This window comes from Talpa occidentalis, unplaced genomic scaffold (assembly GCF_014898055.3).
Source record: "Talpa occidentalis isolate TD23 unplaced genomic scaffold, MPIMG_talOcc4v2.1 talOcc4.15, whole genome shotgun sequence".
NCBI lineage: Eukaryota > Metazoa > Chordata > Mammalia > Eulipotyphla > Talpidae > Talpa > Talpa occidentalis.
The window spans coordinates 30,015,310-30,041,723 of NW_023601543.1; the positions used below are offsets into that span (position 1 = coordinate 30,015,310).

Consider the following 26,414-nt stretch of genomic DNA (forward strand, 5'->3'; position numbering starts at 1 on the left):
TTCAGCAACCCCTTTCATAGTCGCCATAGTTAGGGTGGCACCCAAGATAACCAAAACTGCCACATTTCATATTTTGTGAAATTAAAACTATTGTCTATTCTCTCAATGCAGTTTTCATTTCCAAAGCATCTGCTGCTTTTGTGCATTTCTTGTTTGTCTCATAATTTCTGACACTTTCAGAATGTTTCACCTTAAAATAGCCTGCTTAAAAAATATGCATACTGTTGATGGATGAGCTACATAAATTTGTTACAAAGTTATGGGAACTAGTTTCACCAGTATTTTTCTAAAATTCCAAAATTTATTTCAGTGAAAATCTGAGATTTCTCTTTCCCACTGTGAAATAACTGGAAGAATACCTCATGTTCTAGACTAAATACTTATTATACCCTCATGAACTATATATTTTAAAAATCTCAGATAAAAATCGAAATTTGAATTACCATCTAGAAATAAATTTTTTATAGATAGTGTACACATTGGTTCCTGAAAATGGTAGAAAAGGTTTCTTGTCAAGTTCCCTAGCACAAGTGTGAATGCTCTGTTTTTGAGTACCTACTAGTAGTGAAAGGACACATTGTGGCCAGCCAACTCAAATTGCTACCCACGTTTAATCATTGTAAATAAAGGAAGCAGAGAGACCCATGTTATATTTTCAGAACTGGCATGCTCAATACAGAACTATTAGTTTAAAAATACCACTGAACATTCTATTTGAATTAATCTAGACTTCTGTGAAAAACAAAATAATAAAAAGTACAATTGGTCACTTAAACATATACTACCCATTTCATGCAGGTTATTGATTTAGCAATTACACATAGCATTAAAGAACAATGAGAGTAATACAACTTTATAACACTTGGGAAACAATTCAGAAGAGATACATTTACATTCTGAAATACCTATAGTTTTTACAGAAGCAAAAATCACCTTTCTCAGTGGAAAAATACATCTATGAAACACCTAGGTGTGCTGAATTGGACTTTCCTAAAGGAATAACTAATCGTCCCATATTGAAATGAATATGTCACTGCTAAGCTTTCACATACTGTTGGTGCATGATGCATTTTCTGAGCAGCGGGATATTGAAGAGCAACAGAGACACAAGTACTTTCAACAAAACCCATGGATCACAGGGAACCGAAAATGTAAAGAGCTTGAAAGAAATGATGAAAAAAACATATTCTCTAATGTCCTCATACATTTGGATTTCACAATTATAAGGGCTGGGCAAATTCTTAATTTTTATACATTGTATACATTTGTCCTTGTTTATATTTGTCCAAAAGCATGATTTAAGGACCATTTGCAAAATGCCAGAGTCAACCTTGATTAACAGTTGACCCCCACAGGCATTCTGGTGGACATTGTACCAAAATTATTGAATTAGAAAGAACATAAAGCAGTATTTCACAATAAATGCCAGAACAGGGGCATATTCCTTACAGCAAATTAGTAGTATTTTAGAATATTCACAGGGATTTTCTGGTATGGTACAGTCACAGTCACCATGTGAGGGTGAATTTTAGTCTATAAAACATACAAGATGAAGCACCAAGAATAGGGATACTTCTGCAGGAGCCTCAGACACATGGCCAGGAGATATTATATATGCACAGAATAGTCTGATTCACAACTACATTTCAGATGAGGATCACTGCAACTGCTGCTCTACCACTACTAAACTGTAATTGTTTAGCACTTCATCTCTAAATATTGTTGTTTTATGTCTTTTCTACTGCTGACACTTGCAGTCACTATTTAAACTCAAATTCCAACGATGCTGAAAGGAAGTGGGGAGACACTTATATCTTTGCATAAAGCATACAGCAGGTCAGGAGATCATTTGGGAAAAAAATCCAAATGTGAATTTGTTAGAAAATGATAAAATGTGCACCTTAAAATGTGTTTTCAAAGTGGTAAAACTTTTGAAATAGGCTGGAGAGCCAAAAATGTTGTTCAAAATCATCCTAAAAGAACTAACAGCCTGTCTATTTATTAAGAAATGCACATTGTTTACCTACCTACCAGTTTACCTACAGAAGATGTGATTGCCTAATAAAACTAAAAGCTGTCATTATGAGCTGCTAATTTAAGTCTACAGAAGTTGTCCATTATGTTGAAGTAGTTCTAAATGTTTCAATCACAATTTTTCTCGACTGGTCTTCCTCTATAATCTTCCAATTGGGGTGCCTCAACACTCTTTCTTGATCATTTCTGCTTTTTCACTTACTCTGTGAAAGTTCTCTTTCCCCCTTAAACTTAGTTCAGAATTTTCAAATTCAGTTCAAGTCTTTCAGTTTTCCTTATTTCAAAGGCCATGTAAATACTGAAATATTCATAAATACGGGGAAGATAGCTCACCTACTAAGTTTGCAGTCCAAGTGGCATCATAAAACCTACTCTACAAGAACAGGGGTTTTAAGTTTTTTTTTCTTTTCAGGAAGAAATTAACACTGTTCATTGGAACAAAGTACTATACTATAAAAGCATGTCCTTCTTTCGCCCCACTATTCTAGAAATGTAAATAAAAGAATTAAAGTACAAAAGCATTATCTGTACTGCTTTCTTCAAACACTTTTTCAGCACCTCCATTTCATTATGTGTACTGTATGCTTGGTATAGCAGAAATTTTGTCAGCTCACATAGCCGTTCAGAGGACTTCAGATTTTTCACTACCAAATATCACTGGTGAAGCTAAGCTCTTTGGACGATAAAGGCAGCAGGGAACTGTTTCTATGAAATTCCTGGGTATCTTTCAGGGCATTATTAAGGGGTAGCTGTCCATTGAGTAGCGTCAGAGGCAGGTTACAATAAGTGTGGTGGTTGCCTAGGGAAGGTACTGGCAAGGTAGTGGTTGGCATCTCGTGTTTATAACCTCTGCAACAGTGCCTCATTTGCATCGAATCTGAATGGTGGAAATCAGGGAGATCAGCTTGAGACGACACCATAGAGGCCGAGGTACTAGTCATGGCAATAGAGGGTAAAGGCTGGAGTTCTCCAAAAAGTCCTTGTTCTGCAGAGTCCAGAACATGACACCGAGAAAGCATTTCTTTTTTCTTGATGGGCATTTCATATACTAAGTGCTTCCAAAACTTAGAATTTAATTTGCTGCTTTTGGGTCCCTTCCACTTGATTAGGGACAGAAGTTTGATGTTGCGCTTTAGTGATTCCACTTCCTGGCAATTCACCTTCCCCTTTAATTCTGTACACTCAATCAAAATCACTTTGATTTCTCCACTGACTAGCATGTTATGGAGTCTGCTTTCCAATTCGAAAATACTCCATCCTCGTCTGAGAATATAGTTTGCAGTTAGCACGATAATAAGTCTTCTGCTTTGCTCAACACATCTTGTGAGATCTTCAATGTATGCTACAAATCACAGAAAGAGAGAAAGAGTAAAACAAAGACATTTCCAGCCTTTATAGTCTTAGGATTGCACTCTAGTACAGCAAAGATCCAGTTTTTCACTAAGGTACATCACCTTTTCTTGTATTGCACATTCAGGGAGCCTACAGCCTTAACAATAAAAATGAAAAAAACAACAACCCTATTTATAATTCTTATTCTCTTTCCCCTCTTCATTACTGACAGTGTTCTATCGGCTAATACAAACCCTGACTTTTTCAGAGCTTATGTGTATTTCATTATTTTTTATTTATGTATTCATTTAATTCAAGGCAGGCTTCCAGACTAGTACTTTAAGCGAACAAGCGATAAAAGGATTGATGAAGAGAAATGGAGCCTTTTAATGAATAAAGGGTCACTGTATTTATGGGATTGGTTTGCTCTCCACCCCCATCCCCAGTTTTCAACTACTAAACAAGAAGGGGTTTCTATGTACGCAAACTACTTCAAAGTGAATTTTGATAGAGATGGTGGAAAGTCTTGTAGAATCAAAGCTTGTCTCCTGTAATATTGTTATTCGTAATCTTAGGTTCTCCACTTTGTCCTTCAAACCTGGACATAGGGAAGTGGTGTGTGTGCCCATGAGCTTAATTTGAACCAGCTGCTCTTTGTTCAGAGAGCGTGAGGGGTGGAGTAGTAGGTGGGGGATGGTGTGGAATTAACAGTAAAGGGGGAGGAGTCTATCAACTAAGAAGCAAGTCTTTGCCCTAACACATGGAGCAATTTCTCCAGTGTGGTGGATATGTTATGGCCTTGTGGTGGTGGAAAAACACTCAACTCACTCTAGATTTGTTTATCGCGTGGGATAACCCCTTCGTAATCATGCTCCCAAAGTCTTATCCACCAAAAAGGGAAATAAACACATGTGTTAACAAATGGAGACTTGGACACAGGTGCTGCAACAGAGAGCTCTCTTTACTAAGCAGAGCAGGCCTTGTCTAATGTACAGCGCCCCCTAGCAGAAGCAGTGCTTACAGAAGCATAGCAACATCGGTCACTGCAAATCGGCCCAAGGTTACAGACTGCTTTCAAGGAGTCACGACCAGTCCATAGTGTGAGGCCAGCGAAGAGCCTGATACAAGTCATTTGAAAAGAGGAACTGATTTTACAGATGCATATTTTACAGATGAACTCTCTTTTCCAGGGTTTTATTTCCACTAGTGGGCAGCAAGAAAATTTTCACAAGTGAAATTAAGCAGATTTTCTACACACGCTACAGATAAACAAAAAATTTTAAAGAGATACACAATAGAATTGCCCATTTAACAAGTTGTCGTTACCGCTGTTTTGGTTTTTACTTAATACATTTCAGGACTTTCTCATGCAGTAGTTACAATGACCGTGTCTGAGAGGGTAAGGTAACTTCTAAGTGGGGAGGGAAACTCTTAAGGGTTTTAAGCATTTTATTTTAGAGATTATGTATTCAGGGGGAAAACTCAACATTAAAATCTGTAAAAATACAAAAAAAAAAAAACCCACAAAACGAAACAAAAACACCACACAAACAGCAATGAGGAAGTCATCACTCTGTAATTATCATTTAGAGAACTGGTGAAACAGAATGGAAGGAAAGGTAGAAAGTTTCAATAGAGTGGAAAAATATTATCCCAATGTATCAACAGTTCTGACTCTTCATTTTCTTCCTTTCTTTCTGCTCCCAAAAATAAAGAAGTTATGTGGGAAGCTTCATCATTAGAAGTTGGATCTGTAAGATACAGTAAAATAAACTATCATGCATCTTTCCCATTATTCTTTTCACCTATCCTCCAAAAATAAACAAAACCAAACCAAACCCAAACCCAGAGTTATGGTTTAAGTGAAGGAGTTCATGGAAATACATTTTTAACCAGGTAATTGTAAATTGATTATTCATTTCACAGAAGTCTTTACAAAATTATTTACCAAGGGGTTATTCTGAGTAGCACTCTTCCTTCATTAATTGCAGCTTTCCATTTAATTTTAAAATATTGATCTGTACAAACCTTGTAAGGAGCACATCTGCCACATAAACTATACCTCTATCAACAGCACCATTTTTATCTGTTGGGCTGTAATTTATTTTTAACTATACTTTCAAAAACAAAAGCTGTAAATCTCCCTACTCGAGAGAAAAAAAAAATGACTACACAGATATCCACAGTTGTAACAGAAACTATAAACGTGCATAGTAATTAATTTGATTGGAATCTCATGGGTTTTGGCTGTGCTATTTCTTTCTGAAATAGGGAAGGAAGCAGTCTTTTTCCCCATTAATATGGTTGTCCCCTTTCATTCACCTATTATATTTTGCCATTTGACAGCTAAGCAGAATGCAAAATTTAGAGTTCCTGGAGCTTCTTAGAGATTCATTAGACAGAATTTGCATTTGCCCTCAGAAGGAATGTCTGTTAGGACAGATCCCACTATGCTCAGCTGCACAGGGTGTGGGTGTTGAAGGGAACCTTGGAGAGAGGGCGTGGTCCCTGTCTCCTGCATACTACACTGGCTGTGCTTATCCTGGCAAAGCCTAGTGGAGAGTTGAGGCAACCATCCAGATAATTCCGGCTGAAAACCTGCTGTGGAAGAAAAAAGGTCTGAATTATCCTGGTTTGCCCTATATATACATTAATCATATGCACTGGAGTCAGTCAGTCAGTACATCAAAATTTTCCCTGGGTAGACACAGCCCAAGTGTCCCAAAGAAAACATGAGGCCTTTGCTTGGGCCCTGAATTTCGTGTTCCATTTCACTTGGTGAAAAACCAAGTGGAAGTTTTCAGATGTGCAGCCCACATTTCACTTCTTGGGATGGTGATCAGTGGCTGGGCAGCAACCTCAATGTTTGAAAGCAGCTGGGGAGGTGCCTCTAAGAGCTGCCTGGCTCTAAGGGAAAGAAGGAGGGACTGTGCCCTCGCTTCCAGATTCTGGCGCGCGCGCTGTTTTTCTCTCTATGTTTTTCTCCTCTTCCTCCTGCTTTGCTCCTCTCTACCGCTCTTTCTCCCTTTCTGCTCCCTTTCTTCTCTCTTCTATTTTCTCTGTCTGTTCTCTTTCTCTTTCCTTTTCCCGTCTTTGTCTTTGTTGCTCTCTTTCTTACTTTCTTTTGCCCTTTCCCTCCCTTTCTGTGTTTCTCTGCTGCTGAGCTCCCTTTGCCCTCTTCCTCCCTCCCTTCTTAAGTTTTTCCTTTCTTTCTCCTTATATTTGGGAAAAAACAAGAATCTAGTCATCGTGGAAAATATAAGTAAATTAGCAAGAGACCAGAGTTTCTGACGTGCTAATCTGCAGCCAGGGAGTTGTTTCTAATGCAGCAAGTGCCCAAAATAATTTCCCCCTTACCCCAGGGTTACATGTCTGCATCCAATGACTGTGAATTGAAATCTGATTGATTAGGACCATGTCCTGTTTTTGCATGACCTGCGAGCGAAGAATGATTTTTAGAAACAATTTTTAAGGGGTTGTGAGGGAAAAAAAAGAATATGCTCCAACAGAGACCATATATGACCCACAGCATTTAAAATGCTTATTATCTTGACTTTAAAGGGAAAGTTTGCCATCCCTGAATTAGAGACCTATCAGGGTGTTTAGGTTTGGAAAAGTTCCATATAAACTAAACAGAAACAGGTATCAAGTTAAGACACTGCTGGTCCACAGCTAGTGTAGTCCCTGACAGGCAGTGGTGTGTGTATGGTAGGGCTGTGGTTTTGTGGGAGACATTTTAGAAACCTTCAGAAACCATATTTAAATAGCTTGCTACCACAAAGAGATAATAAAGAAACTCACCCTCCCTCCCCCCCAAAAAAAATCCCTAAATTCTCAACACATAGGAATACTTGCTGAATCTTGCCTTGACTTGTTTGAGGTAAATTTAGCAACTGAGTAGCAGGAATCCTGTAAAAGACTCCTTTTTTCATATAAAAATATAAAAATCCCTTAAATACAATTTTGGTCTGAAGTAACTTAGGATGACAAAAATGACTAACAGGGTTGAGTCAAATAAACTCTTGTTTCTCTAGACAAGACTGTAAGACCACACCAGGTTATCAGACATGAAACAAAGCTAATTACATGGACTCTATTTGTGACAGTCATGATTTGGTAAAGAAAAATTCCTTTTTATCATAGGTTCAATAAGAGTACTTAATTTGGCATAAATTCATTTTTTTCACATTCTAAGTGCAGATTCATTTCATTTTTTCTGTGTTGGGAGTTGACAGGGAAATTTCTAGGAGAAAATGCATTGTCATTAGGCTTTCCTTGAGATACAAACCTATTAGAGAAGGGAATCAAGGTCATGCTAGTAGCATCAATATTTATAGGAAACAAGGAAAATGACTACCTAGAACTGTATGAAAAGCAAAGTAAACTCTATTTTAAGTCCCTTTGAGGGGCAGTTATATAAAACAAAACTCCAGCACACTTAGAGAAGGAGTATTGCATCTAAAAAAAGTGACTTGAAAATAGGACAGTTATTAACAAAGCAAAAAAAAAAACAAAAACAAACTGGAGGAAAAGCAAGATGACAAAATATATGTGTATACTCTTCCAAAAGAACTTAGTACTGTCATAAAACTCAGGTTCCGAATTTGTAGGCAGAATGACAGAGGAGAAAAAACCCTATATTCATGAATTTCCATGTGGTCTTGCTACTGCTTACTCACTCTCTGATTTATCAAACTGATTAGCTATTTGTGTGTTATTTTTTGCTGATGCTTCCTAACTTCTGATGTTAGTCACTATTAGGAAAAGTTAGTATGTTTTTAAAAGTTCAAAGACAAATACTTAGCCTGTAGACAAAGGCATAATTTATTACTTTGCCAAGTTCAAATAATGGTAGTTCAATTTGCTTATACACACGGGGATGTACATCATATCAGCTAAACAGACAAATCAGTAGGGTGAGACAGGATGCCTCAAAGCAGATAACATGCCATTCATTTTTTTGGTGAAAATGGCTAACTGATAGCAATCAACAATGATACAGAACATAAGTTCATATATCGAGACTTAAAATCAAGATAATTTTCAACAGTGATCAGAGGGATCTCCACCAATGATTGGTGTGGAGAAAACAGGAAAAATAATATATGTTTCCCATGTGTCAAAAAAAAAAAAAAGGTTCTCCCGTACTATATATTTGGGGGAAATTATGAAACCTTGGGTACTTTCTATTGCAGTGTCACTGAAAATACATCTGCATTTTAAATAATGATGCTAAAAATACTAGTCTATATGTAGGTTGACAAATCTGACTCTTCATCTTGGCTGATGTTGCTAAAGCTTTTGGTTCTTGATTCTCCCTCAGGCAAATGTATGTTTCTGTGTAGTCTGCTGCAGAAATGAGGCTACAAAATGTGTGTGTGTGGGATTTTCTATACAGTGTATGATAGTACTTGCTCTACAGAAACCTTCCCTGATCTCTCCTCCAAGTTTTGTCTCACTAGTTCACAGATAGTTTGCAAGGCTAAATTTTTCAGGCCAGAGTTTTGTTCTCAGTTGAAAAGTGTAAGGGCCCTCATGAATTCTGATTAATAGATGTAGCAACAGTTAACATGGACTTAGTTAGACCTGTGAGTGCAGGAAACTATTTATTTACAGTTTTGACTTAGGAGGCTGTATTTCTGTTGATGAATCCTTTATTTTTGCTAAAAAGCATTTTACCTGTGGGTGGGCAGAAAAGCATGATAGTGGGCAGAATCCACTCTGGAATGTTTCCACTTCTCTAAATTCTTCTGTCTTCACTTATTCACTCAGAGTAAAGGTAGGTAATGAAACATATTTAGAGAATAATGAAAGTAAGACAATAAGATGAGTAGTAAGCAAAGAGTCGGCAAATTATCTTTCCCTTCCTCTTTTCCTTCCTTAACCCCATGGCCCAGAAACTTGTAGATATGATTAATTACAATCAGTGCAATCTTTGTAAATATGTAAATATGTAACTTATGCACTCGACTCTGTGGTTCCTTACATACTGAAGACATATTGGTCTTAACCACACCCCTACTAAGGTGTCTGTTCATTGTGCCACACAAACCATAGATTTACTGATTGAAATTCTACACCATGAATTCTTTCTTTCCTCAAAATTTGATGAAAAACCTCAGCCCATTGACCTCTGTACATTTTGGGGCATACTGGAGTGCAGTTCTCTCTCTCTCGACTGTAACATGAAGGGGATGGTGGGCATATCTAATTTTATTCCATGTGAGTAAATTGCACACAATGTGTTAAATTTCCATGGTTGTGCATGTCACCCTTGCCTCACACTTTTTAGGTCACAGTCAGATTGCCTGGAAAAGGATTTTATTACTCCCCAAGGACAATTTACTTGAATGGTGTCCAATATGTACGGCTATTAGAGGAACTATTGGCAATGAATACTTACAGATCCATGTACAAAAATGTTTTTTGCATGCCTCACTTCAGAAATGACTAGGGATCATCTGACACCAGATGTATTCTCCAGTCATTTGTCATTTCATTGTCAGCACAATCACATGGCTAGTGCTAAGCATTAAAGAACTGAGGATTAGACCAGGGAAGAAAGTCTAGCAAATGCAAGAATGTAATCAGACATTATAATTTTTCCCCTGAATTATGAAGGAGTCTTAGGATTCTTGAGAGAAACTCATGTAAAACTGAATATAACAAATGGAAACACAATTTAATACTTGAGGTTAAATTCGTAAATATAATTTAGACATGGCTGATCAACCATATGCATGATAATATTTTTAGTTCACAGTGTACTTCTCTGGTACAATAATGTATGAATAACTCACACAGATATCTTTGTAGTCTTTGTACAATTAGGTGGGGAAGTTTAGGTAAAAGCTGGAAGAATTTTTTCTCTTCAAAGTCCACTTAGATATCTACAGATTTTTCCAAAGCTTGAGTAAGAGTTGGCTCATTTAATAAATATTGCATATGTTCTTTTAAGCACCTTGCTTATTTTCTCTTAAATAAAAGCAAAAGTTACAGAATTGGGTTGTTCCTACTTTTAGTCTGAAAACGCTATTTTCTCCATCTGATCAGTGGCCCTCAGCCCAATTCAATAACTTTTTACATTTTTATACTTTTCTAATCTCTGTAGAAACACTGAGATAAGATGGGCTCAAGAGCCTAAATGGTACTCATCCAAAAATGTCCCCAATCTCAGGATCTCAATTGCACAGCTGGGTTCTGTTGGTCACACGTCAGCTTCAGAGCACATCTGTTCATTCCTCAAGGATCCACTAGGCCCCATGAACACAATGTGCTCTGTGTAGAGTACTTTACACCACAAACCCAGCAGCTGCAGGGGTGAGAAAATCTCTACTTCTCAAGTTTGTGTCTCTAGGCAGTTTGAGTAGGGTGTTTTCTATCTGGCTTTCTTTTGGTTGCCTGTCACTTCTGACATTCAGACGCCTGCTGGCAACAGAATTGCTTTTGCTATTCTCAGGACAGATGTTTCTAGCCTGGGAAGAGACAGACCAAACTTTTACTGGAAAGTAGGAATTCTTGCCATGTTCAGGCACCAAACCTGAGAAAACATAAGGAAGATCCTGGCCACAGAATGGAAAAGCAGGTCACTGCCAGGAAAATAATGTCCAGATCTAAAGACTTTTAGTTTTAGCATTTAGGAAAAATATTTGTATCAAATCTCCTCATCTCTGCTGGTTTATGATGTCCAAAGGATACTTGCCTGGTAGGTCCTGTGAGAAAGCTACAGAAACCCCTGCTCACCTTGGAAAGTGACATCTTTTTATTCAAGCTTTTTGAGAACTCTTGGAAAGGAGGAAAGAACGGAGAGGGAACAGGTAGAGGGTGAGACCCAATTATATACTTTTCAAACCTCCTACTTTGGAAACCAGTATCCATTGAAAGGTTTGTGTGTTGATGGGGTTGAGCTGGAATGCCATGAGGGTGGTGCAAGAGACACTGAAGATATATCAAAAGTGAAGATACTAAACATCAATGGGCTCATATTATAAATTTCATTAATTTGATTCATAGAAAATTTTCGTTGTAGATAAGAATGACATTATGAGGTCTGCTTTTATAATCCTCAGAGGCCTCATTGCTACTTTTTGGAGGAAGGAGTAGATTTGGGTCAACATGTTTTAAATGAGATGTGAGGGACAAACACAGCTTATAATATTGTAAAACTAGTATTCCCCACCCCCCCCCCGCAGGAATGTGTCTATATTTATATAGCATAACCTGTTAAATCTGTACCAATGGCTGCAAATACAGACCACAGAAGCTTCTTTAATAACACACATACACCAAGTCCAAAATGTTCTACTCTGTCATTCATGTGTAAATCAAGTATATTATTCATATACTTCATCGACTTCCTGAATGCGTGCTAAAAATGCCAAGGAAAAACTCGTTAATCGTGACATGGTGACTGCTCAGCCAGCTCTGAAATGTTGATGGAAAGAAAAATTGTCAAAGAGCCTTTTTAAACATTTGTGCAGGTTACACTCGCAAATCGGAATTCAGAGAACATGAATTTCCTCGTTCAGGAAGGAAGGATTAAAATCAAACACCCTCCAGTGGTTGCATCTAAAAAGTGCATAGTTATCCCAAATGGCTTACTTGTAAAAGGAATCTTCCTGTACATCACTGAGTACCAGGATCCAAGTTCCTGCTTAGTTTGATGGTCATATAATCTCAAAAAAAATTAAAATGATCTTCTAGGGGCCATAAAATCTCGCCCACACTGATACGTATTCTTGAATATTTCTATGTTAACTTTATTTAATGCCAGGGTATACCAGGTGACAAATTCTTAAATATCTCTGTCTTACACAGTGTGTGACAGTCCTTCACTAAAGTCTTGTGGTTTTGATCAAGGAGATATGTCTGTGTAAGTCTCATACACCAAGGTTAAGGACATTCAGTTCTATGATACACCAAAACAATGAATCAATTTCAATCAATTTATCCAAACAACTACTTGACTTAATGAAGTAAAAAATAATATATCACCTCTTTGGCTAAATTGATATAGCAGGGTGGTTCAATTGACCTGTCAAGTTATCAAAATAGACTACATGGGAGAGCTAAGAAGACACAATTTTGGGATACATTTCCCTTGGCCTCATGCTCTCTGGGTGTCTCTCTCATGCACACACAACTGCTTCTTCATACAATAAAAAAGTATCTTCTACTGAGTGTCAGGTAAAGTGTGTTCCATATTCCCCTATTTATCTTTCCAATGTGCACAGTAGCAAAAACTACTTCAGAGTACAGAATAAACATAATTATTGGGTTATCAGAAAAGTCATGATGCATTTTTGCTCAAAAAACCCAGAAAAATACATTATAACTTTTCCAACAACCCAATAATTTTGAAATGTTCACATGTGAGGACTGATATTTTGTAGTAACTTGGTTTGTTTGATAAAGACTGCTGATTGTGGAAAGGTCAGCACCATATTGAGTACGACTGATGGTGATTTGAATACTTTAATACAATTTAGGATATCATCACCCTAAAAATTAATGTTGCAGAATGTGGACATTTAACAAGATGTTCTTAGCAAAAATATAGACCTACATAGTAATCCAATGAAGTAAGCCCCCGAAATAGTTAAGCGAGTGTTTTTAATTTTTCATCAATGATTGATCCCTTGTAGGTCTTCTTTCTAATATCTGGAAAAAAATGGAAGCAATACGCTTATAATCCTGTTATAAGGAACTGAACTGATAATATTTCTATGAAATATTTATGTTTTTCCCTCTCCAGTAGAAAGCTCCTTTTTTGGCTTTCACATTCACTGTGTTAAACAAAAATACCTTTCAAATACTGTCATGCAAAAATTTAAACCCTCATTTCATTTTCATTAATTTCTCTTGACTTAACCCAGTACTGTTTTAATAAAATCAAGAAGCATCATAAAGCAAAAGTTGAGAGCAAGTAGTATGCTAGAGGATGACAGGGGAATGAGGATAAACGATAGAGTCCCTGCCCTCATGGAGCTTACAATCTTGCTGACTAGGTAAGACATAAATAGATGGAAAACCACATAAAATACAGACAAGATTTATAGTCAAATCATCATACATCATGAACTTTAGGGCTAGAGAAATTATTATAGTCTTTCACAGAGGCAGTGATCTGGAGAAGGAAAAATAGGATTTGTAAAGGTATAGAAGACTAACATGCACAAAAACACTGCAGGGATACACCGTATATGAAAGGCACAGTTTGGTTAGAGCAGAAGGTAGGAATAGGGGAAATGTGAGGACACATTTCTAGGAAATAAATCTGTGCTGACACCACAATGGGAAGTGTTTAGCTAAGATTTATGAATTTTACACTGCAAGAGATGGTGAACAATTCAGGGTTATTAAACAGGAGAATGATATGATCAAGGAAGTATACATATTAGTGGGACCAGACAGATAAGAGAGAATAGAGGGAAAGTAGAGAGTAATCAGTATTGTACGAATGAGCTGATCAAGGCCTATACTAGAATGATAGACGTGAGAATGGAAAAGATGCAAGGGACATTGGACTTGCTAGCGAGAGCAAGAAGAATTAAAAAATGACTCAGATATCAGCATGTTCCTTGAGGTTCCATCAAGGTAGAGGTGGTATGTCAAGTCATGAAACTGAAGGAAATTACAGAACAAAAAGAGTAGAGAACCTCGGAGGAAGGATGGAAAATTCTTACATTTGTGACGCAGGAACACAACGGACCGGGAATAAGTGTCGCCTTTGTTCCTAAGTGCGCATGCTCATGTGCACACACAGACATGCATGACACACATGCACTCGGGGAAAAGAAATGAACCTTCAAACCTCGGTTGTTTCAATTTGTTTCCTGTTGGCTGAAGGACCACGGTGGAAACAGCTGATATTTGGCATAAATGTTATTGAGGAATAGCATGATCCAGTGGAGTGAGAACCATAGTGAAACTGGCCTATGTTCTAATCCTTGCTCTAGCAATTTCCAGTTTTCTGATCTTGAAATTCCTTGAGGCTTTGTCCCCTCATCTACAAGATGAGGAAGATGGTAATTGTTCTTTTTCAACATAGGGTTATTGTACAGATAAAATGAAATAGTATATGTGAAAAATATGTTATGTGCTGTCAAGTACTGAAGATAGAAACTTTTCTACTTTGTTGTCACATGTGCAGCATAAGTTACCAAATTCTGTGGTCGTGGTTTAATTTCCCCCTTTCAGGGATAGTAACACAGACATACATACAAACATTCTAGCACCTTTATTTTCACTCGGCGTTATTTTAAGCTCTATGAGGGCAGGGACTATATCTTATGTTTTCTGTATTCCCCTTCCACTTGACAATGCACATCACTCTAAACATTAGCAGGAACAAAGTATATATTTTTACTTGAACCTGATATTACTTAGAAAACTCAAATAAAATTTTCATATGTAGCACGACTTAAAGGTAGCATCCAAGCCTACATTTTTCCATTGTCCAGAAGTTCTTGGAAATTATTTAAAATCACAGAGGAAGTGCTATACCCAATGGACTCACATTTGGAAATGAGTAACAAGGCATAAATTCAGAGTTATTAAAGACAATGATGGCAGGATCTAAGTAGAAGCACAATGACAGAAGATCAGCTTTGGAACAGAAATGAGTTGGAAAGATTTTAGCTGATTTATACAGATTTTTTTAAGGACCATCATTTTCTCAGAATGCTAAAGCAATAGAATAAAATAGACCATTAAGGCACAATTTAAAAACTATAAAAAAGCAAGAACATCTTTTGAAAAATTCGGATGCTAGAGATTCAGGACAGGCACTGGGGAGAAATTTGCATTTAATACAATCACCCGTAAGAAACACGTATCTACCACTTTGCTCTGATGTTTGAAGCTTCCATATAATTTCCTAAAAGAAACCAAAGTTTTTAAATACAAAAATTGAAAGTACTTACTTCCACTTGGAATCAGGTCCCTTTCTGGGATGAAGAGTTTATATCCATAGTGTTTTTCCAGGACATCTGGCAATATTTCAAGAGCGAATTGCTCTTCTTCAGGATTGTCACAGTCTAAAGCCTCTTGGTCCACTTTTGTGTAAGAGAGATAGGCATCATATTCCTTGTTGTCTTAAATATAAGGAATAACAGAAGGGTTGTGTATATATAGCAAGTTCTCTTTAAGTATTCAAAGTCTATAACCGATAATGGGCTGGAATAAGCATTATAATTGGTGACTTGTTAATAATTGGGGAAAAAGTCACATACCACATAAGAAATCTGGTGAATTTCAATATAATCTAGTCATATGACATGAACTGAAATTGTTATGCAATGTAAGCTATAGTTAGGACAAGAATAAGAGAAATATTATTTGTGATTTGTGGTGACTATACTTATTTGTGAAGTTCAGTGATGTGTAAATGATTAGCTCAGTGTGTTTGAATGCAGGACTAAATAGGCCAAAGTCATGGAATTGAACTCCTTCTGTGCCAGTTGGCTTGGCTCTGTTACTTGGTCACAGACTATACCTTGTTTGCACAAATATGTGTACCAGATCCAAAAGGGGCTGGGCCCCAGAGTGTGGAAGATTGAAATAATGCAGCCTCACTCCTGGAGATACTACTCATAGCACATGTCATACTTCCAGTTGGTTAGTATCATCATCTTCATATACAAAAAGCAGTTCATTATCAAATATTAGACACAGCAGCTGGGTTTTATACAAGTGCATTGCCCATTATTCTTGTTCCATCCATGGCCAACTAATTTGACACAAGCTTCCAAAAGAAGCCTTTGTTTCAAAATATACATCCTTCCAGAGGATTGCCAAATTAGGTTTACTCTTCATACATTTAGTCAGAGAGCTAACTGTGCTTCGAGAATATACTTCTCTCCGTTGCTCTGTTGACTCTGAGCCAGCTTTTCTGAAGAGAAAATGTGCATATATACATGCATTTTTATCCCTGAAAAAATGTTAATGAACACAGCTACTCAAGGTATTAGTCCCTGTTGGTTTTAGAAGGGATAGATTGGAAAAGTTATAGTGATTTTCAAGGTCCCTTATTTAGACAGAATTGAGGAATTGAAATAGAAAACTTGTTTGTAAAAGTTAATGTAGTAAGCAGAGACTCATGGAGCTATTAGTACTTATTTAAACCTATTTACTTGCAAATAATAATTTTAAAAGACAGGCAAATATTTCAGTATTATTTCTGAAGTGCATTAAACTTTTTCATTGAAAAAGAACTGATTAGAATATAGCTGAAATCTGGACAAAAGAAAATTTACAGGAAGAAGCTGCAACTTACGTACCTATACCATCAATGATTCAACCCTACCTGCTGAAGGAGGAATAAATGATGTAAAGAGATATAAATATTTTATGGTAGGAATAGGCAGGGCTCAGTAACTACCCAGAGATATCTGAGGCAGGATCATGTTCTTCTAATTCTAGTGAGATTCCAGTCTCGCCACCCCAAATGAAAGCAACTATGGCTATTTATGTTAAGATGGGGCCTGAAGTCATCAGGAGGATTCTCTTTAGCATGTTGTCTGGTGGGAAAGGCTTCCGTGATCCTTGGTAGGGTTACATGATTGCCTGGAAGCAGATACACATGAAGGTCTGCCCCAGATAGTTGAGAAGATCATTTGGCTTACACATAGGGCACATTTTGCTGTTAGGTATAAATGCCACTTGGAAGTGAGAATGTTCATAAGCAATGCTAATGTAAGAACCTCCTGGTAATCCCAGCACCTCTGACCCTATTCCAATCAAGTGCAGGATGCACCTGCAGGCCCTTGACTTTTTGCAGCTATAATTATTCACCTGGGACTTAGAGCTGCCGATGATACACAGCTGGAAGAATAAAACAGGCCAAAGGACAAATAGCTCCATCCCTACGTGCAGAATGTATTTCCTTGTTCTTGGTGGAGTGGATGGTGCTGTGGCCTCAAACTCCATAATGTCAGATAAGACCCTTGCTTCATCTGACCTTGATAACTTTCCTATCTCCTAAATCTCGGCAAATCGATCTACTTATAAATTTATCCAATCATGATTTGTTGAGCATTTACTATGAACTAGCCATGTGCAGTGACTACCTGCCTTTCCCCCATCTGACCAGGCCTTATAGACTCATGCCCATTGCTTGTCCTGATTATGGCTATTTGTCTTCCAACCAGGCCTAAACCTACATGTTTCTGGTCCTTGCTTCACCTACATCTTTCCTTGCTTTACCTATATCCTAATATCCTAATATAGGTGATACTATAAACACTTTACTCTGGAAAAGTGTCACTATATCCCAAATCAAATTGTGACAAAGAACATGGAGGCCTTTGATATGTGTCTGGATACTAAATTTTACCTAATATCCTAGAAGTACTTCATTTTGGTGTGCTTGGTTCTGGTTTCAGTAACATTTCTTTAAGATGAATGAAAGGTAAAGAGCTTATAGTGGCTGTGCAGGGCAGGAAGAAAGTTCTCAAAGCCACCATGTCAGATGTCCCAGGAGCTCTAGGATGCCAGCTAGTCAGCAAGCCATGACGCAGATGCCACAGTTTAAAAATGCACTTGAGCCAAGAAAACCCCATGAATAGCCACAGCTGTTGCTCACACAGAGGAGCAAGATGGATAGAGCAAAATCAACAACATGATACAAATAAGGCTAAAAGCAAGGCCTGAAAATGGTTTTAAAACCAATGGCAATTCAGTGACACAACTTTGCTGGGCAAGGCTAATGAGCTCTTCTCTTTGTTAAATCATGCTGGTTAAGCTAATCTGAGGAACTGAAAAACAGAGCACCCTAAGACAGAACATTATAAGGAAGAGGGCTCACACAGTGATTATCATAGATATGCTGTTCCAAATGAACAGAGAAGCTATGAGGAAGGGAACCAAACTGTCCATGGAAGAATTTTACTGTTGTCACACCTGTTCGTCTCCATTTTAAAATCTCATTTTAATCCTGTTCACCATCAGAAAGCCTGTTTATAATAACCCTGTTCTGGGGCTGTGCTAAATGCAGTGCTAAAACCTTAACTTTTAAAGTGCAAAGATTGAGTAAACTTGTTCATTGTCATAGCTCTTGTGCTTACTATTGTCCCTGTTGTGTGTGTATATGTGTGAGTGTAGATGAGTAATGTTGATCCACTAAGAAGAATATAAGTAAAGCATCACATGTAGTGCCTGTCCCATAGTAGGCAATATATTTAGTGACTGCCTAAATGAAAGGCTGAAAGAATGAAGCAATCATAAGTTGGTGTATTGAACTGAAATGAATTATATCAAAATACAGTTAAGTCAGTTTGTTGCATAGATTTTATTTTGTAAAAAATAAGGCATTTTCATAAGAACTCACAAGAAATGCTGCCATAGATTTGAGTCAAAGAAAAACATGAACAAAAATTATACAGATAAAACTAAGTTGTGTTTTTGAGATGCCAAAATATTTAAAGAAAATATTTGGTAGGTTATCTATTGGCATCATGAAACTGAATATTTCTAAAAGGGCCTTAATGTTCACTTATTTATCTTCTCTACATACTTGCTATTTTTGTATTCCATTCAGCTAGTACAGAGATTACATATTTAAGGTTCAAGGCTCCATGTAGGAACAAAAATATTTTAACTCTTCCTTCCCAATGAAAACCCTTGAAGTACCCCTCCTACTAATATTGTGTTTTTCCCTCTAAACAATTGGTTTGGAATCAACACATTTAATTCTCTAATCAACATGCTCATTCTCTATATTGTCATCTTTGACCACATGGGTTTCACCTGACATACCAATGCAAAGCAGAATATTTGCTCCTTCGAATGCCCTACAAAAATAGCATGAACCTTTTTTTTTTATTTTTGAAAGATTTATTTATTTACGCATAGAAGAACTGAGATCTATGTCAGAGGTGGGGTGGTAAGAGGACTCACCAAAGACAGAGTGGGGTGTAGAACAGGTGGATCTACTGAAATACACTGCTGAGGGGAGTAGCAGGGCAAGACAGGAGAGGTCTGTTGTGCCATGTGGGTCACCTCCCTGGCCGGGGATCGAGCTCAGGCCCCACAGGTGATAATGTGATAGCACTGATACTTACCCCCTATGCTACCAGGGAGGCCCCAATAATAGAATGAACTTAATCTTACAAATATATACTGCATTTGCTCACTTAGCCTAGATCACTGGGTATGGGTGAAGAAAGTAATTATTGCAGATGAACTTACTAAATCGTATTATCTCTTATGGAGATTATTAACATATGATTTATTATCATGACTTAAAACAAATGAATTACAGGAGTCTCCCTTTCATATTCTATTATATAGACATCCCCTACTGGATTCTTTAGTCACTTTCTGGCACCTGGAATACAGTGATATTTTCCTCAATAACTTATTGCATCTATTTTATGTATACAGATAAGAAGTCAGATTTCTCTGTATTAATTGTTATATATGGAAACGGTGGGTAAATGGTCACATCTTCACATATATTGTTAGAATATAATTATTGTCAGAACGGGTCCTAATTTCTCTTCAGTCAGGGCCTGTAATGCTTTTTAAGTAAGCTGGTATAGTTGTTGGGTAAATGCACTGCTTTGAAAATGAGCATGTTCATCAGATAGTATTTCTCTAATTTACTATGAAAACATAAAATTCAATTAAAATCCATAACAGTTTATGTAATAGTAATAATAAGACCAAAATTGAAGTTTCCTCAAAAATTTCGATGTTACATTCAGTCACCATACTATTCTTCTGTTTCTCTCTCTCTCTCTCTCTCTCTCTCTATCTATCTAAATGAACTCCCTTTTGAGGTAAGACCATGATCACAAACAAAAGCTCTAACTTTCATTATTTCAATACAGTGAAAATGAATATTTAAACTTGCCTTTTAAAGTAATGACTTACATTTGGACTTCTTTATCTGGGTTTCCCTAAGGCTGACAGTAGGTTGTGGGTGAGGACTTTGCTACATAAGAAGCAAAATTTCTTGCTATTGATTGGAAATATGGTAACTTGTTCTCTTGAAAAAATTAAGTCATTTTTGAATGTTCAAAGAAATGAGGCGCAATAGAATGTTTTATTGGTATCTCATTCATAAGATTTCCAAAAGCCATAGATGGAAAACATAAGAAAATTATAAGCCATATTCTGAATTTCCATCTTTTGAGTTTACCTTGGAGAATGGTATTACAATCATCCAAAATATATATTTTGAGTTTTACAAAGAGTATTGACATAGCTTTTAATCTTACATGGTCTGTACCCAAATGTTTTTGGTGTTACTAATACTTAAAAATGATGTGTAACTGAATTTGGATTTTCTGGAGTAAAAAATGATTAATTTGCTTCTTAGTAAGGGAAAGGGGTTTGACAGCAATTGTTTATTACCTGACCAACTATGTCTCATTGTTAAACATTTTATATGGAAATAATTTCAAACATATAGGAGCATTACAAAAATAAAACTATTTCAAATAATACCTATGTATTCGTTACCCGAATTTACCTATTGTTAATATTTTCTTCCTTTGGCTCTTTCAATAGATAAATCAAAAATGTTTTCCTGAATTATTTTAGGGTAAGTTGCATATTCATAGCTCTTTAAACATTTCAGCATTTATTTCCTTAAACTAGGGATATTGTCTTACATAATCACAAATTCTTGCCTTTTAATTGAATTGAAACAATAGGAGACAGCTTACCATCACTAGTTTCATCACCTCCAAAATGCTGTCGGTAGAAGAGCATCAACTCAATGTTGTAGCATTTGTAGATGACCATGAGCAGAACAAGGAGGAGGAAGATTGCTCCCAGACCTCCTGCAAGCTCAATTTTGTAGATTAGATCTGGAACAAACAGAATAAACAGGAAAAGGCAATTAAATCAGCAACACTTGGGATCTTCCCATATTTCTAGTCTGTAAAATGTACAATCCATTCTGCTTTTCTTTCCAGAAGATTCTTGCCTAATGCAGTAAGTAGTTTTGTCCTTGATATGTTTTTTTAAAACAAATCTTTGCAAAATTAACTCTTGTAAATATTTGATTAATTCTGCTATTGAAATATTGTCTATCTGAAAAGGAACAGTCATTCCCAATTTGTTTTGAACACATGTAGATTCCACAAATACAAAAATGTCCTCACTTAATGTCATCAATAGGTTTTTGGAAACTGCCACTTTAAGTGAAACAAAGTAGAACAAAACCAATTTTACCATAGGCTAATTGATATAAATAAGAATTAGGTTCCTACAACATATTTCTGGTTATAGAAACATCACCATCTTCTAAATGAAGACACAAAACACTGCTAATATTAAACAATCGTTTGTATTCATTTGTTCATTTTCCAATGCATTTATTCCAGTTGAGGGCCACAGGTAGGCAGAGATTATTCTGGCAGCTCAAAATACAAGGATGGTACCAAAACTAGACAGTATGCCTTTCCATTGCATGCCACACACACACACACACACACACACAGAGAGAGAGAGAGAGAGAGAGAGAGAGAGAGAGAGAGAGAGAGAGAGAGAGAGAGAGAGAGACTGGGACAATTTAGACATGCATCTGTTTGGGATGTGGGAGGAAACTGGAGTACTCAGAAAAAAAACTCATACAGACATGGGGAGAATGTATAAACTTCACATAGATAGTGGCTCTGGCCAGGAATAATTTTTTTTTCTCATCAAAAGTTATAACAAAAGGACATTGAATGAAACCAGTTACCTACAAAAAAGTTATTGAAGGATCTGCTGCTGTATACTTTGCTTTAAATCTATTTTAGGAAACTGTTAGAGCTGCTCTTTTCTGGGTCCAGGGCCAATATTTTGTTGTTTCTGTTAAATTATCTTATTGGCTCAGCACGATTACCATCTTTCTTTTTAGGCCACAGGTCTTATTTTACAGGAGAACAGCATTATAAAATTATTCTCAGAATCAAATAAAATCTAATGAGCTTGCAGGATTTAACTATTTCATTTAACCTCACTAGAACATAATTCAATAGAAGGTAAGCAGGGAAAATTAGCTTATCCATCTCCCCTACTTATTTGAATAAATGACTATAATATGCATGTGATATAATACACCCAATGGGGCCAAAAAGAGAATGAGAAATCCAGGTGAATCAATCAGTCAACACCCAGCTACCTGATAGCAGTCATAGGCTGCTCTAGTGGGGTACCCCTAAAACTCTGAAAGCTGAAACAATTAAATCAAAACATAATGTATCCCAGGCTCAGGGAACAGTGATCTGTAGCTTAATTGGTGATATTAACAAATTGAGGGTTACTAACAAAAGAAAGGATGCTATCATGGAATTCAGAGAAATGAGAAGTTAGAGGAAAATAGAGAATGTAGATTTGGCAGTTTCAAGTAGAGAAATGCTAAATCTGAGAGACATTCTTCACTGTGGGACAGGGATATGCATTGGTCTCAATGTAACACAGATAAGATTGCCTAAAAGAATAGCTAAACTCCCCTTAACCTAATTCCATAGCTTCCAAGGGACTTAATTCAGCTTACCATAGAATTAGAAACTGAGAGAGGGGGCAGCATTCTAGTTTATATATCAGTTGCATGTGAGTTTGGTGGACATCAATCAATCAGTCTCCCAGGATGGATCAATTCTGTCAAAATCAAATTTCTGACCATGACAGACAGATACTCTTGAAGATTTCTTGACATCCTTATCATCAACCTCTCCCTGTGCTTCTTCCTTATCTCTATGTGTGCTTATTGTTTAAGAAATATTAGTCAGGCTCAATGTAACACTTAAGATTTAAAGGCAATATATACTACAAGTAATACATACTGTGGATAAAATTTTCAACTAATCTACTATTCTCTAAGTAATCCTTTAAGGCAAGAATTGTTGGTCCAAATTCATAAATGAAAAATCTGAGACTCAGTAGTTTTTAATTCACTTACTCAAGATCATAAACCTAAGTGGGCAAGATGGAACTTGAACCCAGATATCCTATCTTCAAATTTGAGGATCTTTTTATAATACCACAGTTTTATCAGCCCCAGACTGAAAAATGACAAGAGAAAGCCTTCTCCCTGTTCCTTCATAGAAACACTGGCAATACTTCTTGAGAACATGTGACTTGTAGTGAATTTTGGCTCCTTCTGCCCTTTCAACTAAAAAAACCAGAAGCTAAACTACAATGCACCAGGCAAAAGAAAGAACTGAATGGATCACAGGCACTTTACTAAGGGGTACTGAAGAATCCTGTGGTTGTGGAGGAAGGACGGGTGCTCTGGAGTCCAGCATATGAAGAAAAATGTCAGGTTTCATAGAGAGAGGGAATTTGGTCATGGGAAGGGACTGGAGTGAGAGAGAAGACAGTGGTAGCTAGCGGATCCATGGCCAGTCAGGAGAGTGGAAATATAAGCAACACAAACAAAGGTAACCCTTTTTGAGTAAGGAGAGAGGGGGGAGGGTGGGAAAAGGAAGGAGCAGAGCTGCTGTGAAAGACAAAGTATGTTAGTAAGGAATATTGTGAGGGGACACATATGGGTAGGGACTGGAACCTGAACTCAGTCCTGCCTGAAGGAGGTGGTCATTTTGAAAATGAAGACACAGAATTTTAGGTAAAAAATAATCCTCCCACCTATTAGTAAGAACATCTACCCTTTATCTAGAAAGTGTCTCCCCAGGAGCCTGTCTCTATGTGGGTGGTAGGGCAGACTTGCTTATGAAACCTCGGTGGGGCTGCAATATCAAAATCTTTGCTTGTTTTCTCACCATCTTATATCAATTATGCATTCTTAACAGTCAGTCTTAAATTGACAGAGCAATACAAGATTCTTGTTACTCTGAACTGACCTCTCTTTGATCTTAGGGCACTGATGGACATGATTCAACTTGCTTCTCCTGCTGTAAAGTATTCATTCTCCCTTCCTCCCCATACCTCTGCAAGCCTCTCTGCCCTTCCCTCGTCAGAACAGTTTTCAACTTTTTTTCAAAATCACCAAATGAGAATTTTTTTTTTTGCCATTTCTATGTTATTTACAGGGTCCAGTTGCTATTAGGTAGATGGAAAACTTTAGCAGCAGGAACAATTTGCGCTCTCAAGTAGCAGACACCTTTCTTCAGCAGTAAATTTATGGAAGAAAACCATGGTGTGAAAAGTACCTTTGTGGTTTTGGGGTCCATTTTATAAAAATGTCTTTGAAAGATATTACCTAATGATGGCTATTTATGTTGAAAACTGTGGACCTCATCTCCGAGACTCACCACTCTCCTTTAATTCAGCCTTGGTAACCACATTAAATGGGAAACACACATGGTATAATGAGAGAGCAGAGCTGCCATCACCCAGAAGACACGTGGGTCCTCTTTTGTCTTCTGTTTTCATTTGCCATTTTCTAGCTCAGCAGGATCTATACTTCTTGAGATATTTTCTGACTGAAAAGGTAAAAGTCGTTTTATTTGGATTGTGTCTTGTACACACTTCTTAAGGATAGCCATAACCAAGGCAGCAGACATTAATGGGGTTGTAACTTTTTCTAGGTACCCAAGGACAAGTGTACTTCTTTTTAACCTTCTTGGCCTGAACCTGACTCTTTTTTTCACACTGAAAAGAAGGATTGGATATTATAGAATGGGATGATAGCAACTGAAGCCAAGGGTCTGGAGAGAGAAAAGCCTGGAAATGGTTTGAACTTGCTTATAAATTTGTAACGGGTTGTGGGTTCTCATCCTAGGATTTCTTTTATAGGCTTGAAGTTAAGTTTGGGGCAGTAGCACTGGAAATGGGGGAGGAGAGAAGGGGGAGAGAGAGAGAGGGAGAGAGAGAGAGAGAGAGACTGAGAGAGAGAGAGAGAGAGAGAGAGAGAGAGAGAGAGAGAGACACTGAGTGATATGCTTCTGTTTGTATGAAAGGAAGTGTGTAGAGAAGAAATATCAGAGTTTGTTTAGTATAAGATCAAAGTCTTGGTTCACAAAAGAAAAATTGGGGCAGAGCTCTTAATGAAATGTTATCTGTACTTACTGGCAACTATTCAATCAGCGAGTAAGAAAGTGGTCGATGCAGGTGAAAGATGCACAGGTAAGGACATCACATCTTGCTTTCAGAAAACCTGAACCTCTTAACTGGAGACAATAGACATGCATTTTCACTTCACAAAAGGATTTTTCACTTTATGGAAGGATTCATGAAAGGTTTTTCCTCATAATAATCACTTAGGGCATTTTCAACATTTGACTTAGAGATTACCAGGAACCTAATGTTCCAAAAACCAAGCTACACTCATATTCCAGGTCAAACACTGTGAATATGGAGGTCAGGCTCTGCTGTGGGAAAGTCTGAAAGGTTCATCTCCAGATGAGATATCTGAGTTTGGCAAGACAAGTCAGAGCTCAGTATGGTTAAAAATATTGAAGCAGGGCCACAGGACTTCTTGCTCTCTTCTGGAGTTCCACCACATTGTCGAGAGCGCCTAAGAAAACTGATCGAGAGAAGATGAAGCACATCTTTTTGTTAAGCACAGTGAAAAAATTTAACTGCTACCTAAAATGGAGAGTGCAAATCAGTTTACCGTGGGCCAATAAAAGGCTTTGTTGATTTATGTAATGTTTCAAAAAATGTGGATAAAATATTTAAAAAATCATAGTCTAAGTTATTTTCGTTGTATTTTGTTATCTTGTTTTCTAGACCTCCTTAAAAAAAAAAAAGTCAATATCTACCTGGTCTCTGAAGTCTGAGTTTTCAACCCCTAATCTGGGAAGTGCATTACTCTGAAAAGAGAAATGCATTTAGATAACCCAGGGGAGACACTAGTGAAGACAAGATCATAGATAAGTCCTCTCCTTATCGCTGGAAATTTCCCATTCCAGTTAAGAGAGCCTATTTGCATCCAACAAATATTTTTGGACATTTACTATGTTCTATAGTAAAGCAGAAAAAGTCCCTGTTCTCGTGGAATTTAAATTACAATGTTCATGGGTGTGTGTGTTTGCGGGGGGGGGAGTGAGACAAGAAGCAAACAAACATGTAATATGATCTGAAAATGTATTAAAAATATTAAAATATATAGAGCCAAGTTAGATGAAAAAGAAAGTGATGAGACTCTG

The 26,414-nt window shown here is 37.1% G+C and overlaps 1 protein-coding gene across 2 annotated transcripts in view; it reads right to left on the reverse strand.

Moving 5' to 3' along the window:
- Positions 1-592: 592 nt before the first annotated feature.
- Positions 593-26,414, reverse strand: part of IL1RAPL2 (interleukin 1 receptor accessory protein like 2) — a 972,543-nt gene continuing 946,721 nt past the window's right edge. For both annotated transcript variants that reach the window (XM_037512149.2, XM_054695626.1), the window contains exons 8-10: positions 21,039-21,182; positions 15,291-15,461; positions 593-3,376 (exon numbers count right to left, since the gene is read on the reverse strand). In XM_037512149.2, coding sequence (XP_037368046.2) covers positions 2,679-3,376; positions 15,291-15,461; positions 21,039-21,182 — 1,013 coding nt within the window. In that variant the 3' untranslated portion in view covers positions 593-2,678. The remainder of the gene's footprint in view (positions 3,377-15,290; positions 15,462-21,038; positions 21,183-26,414) is intronic.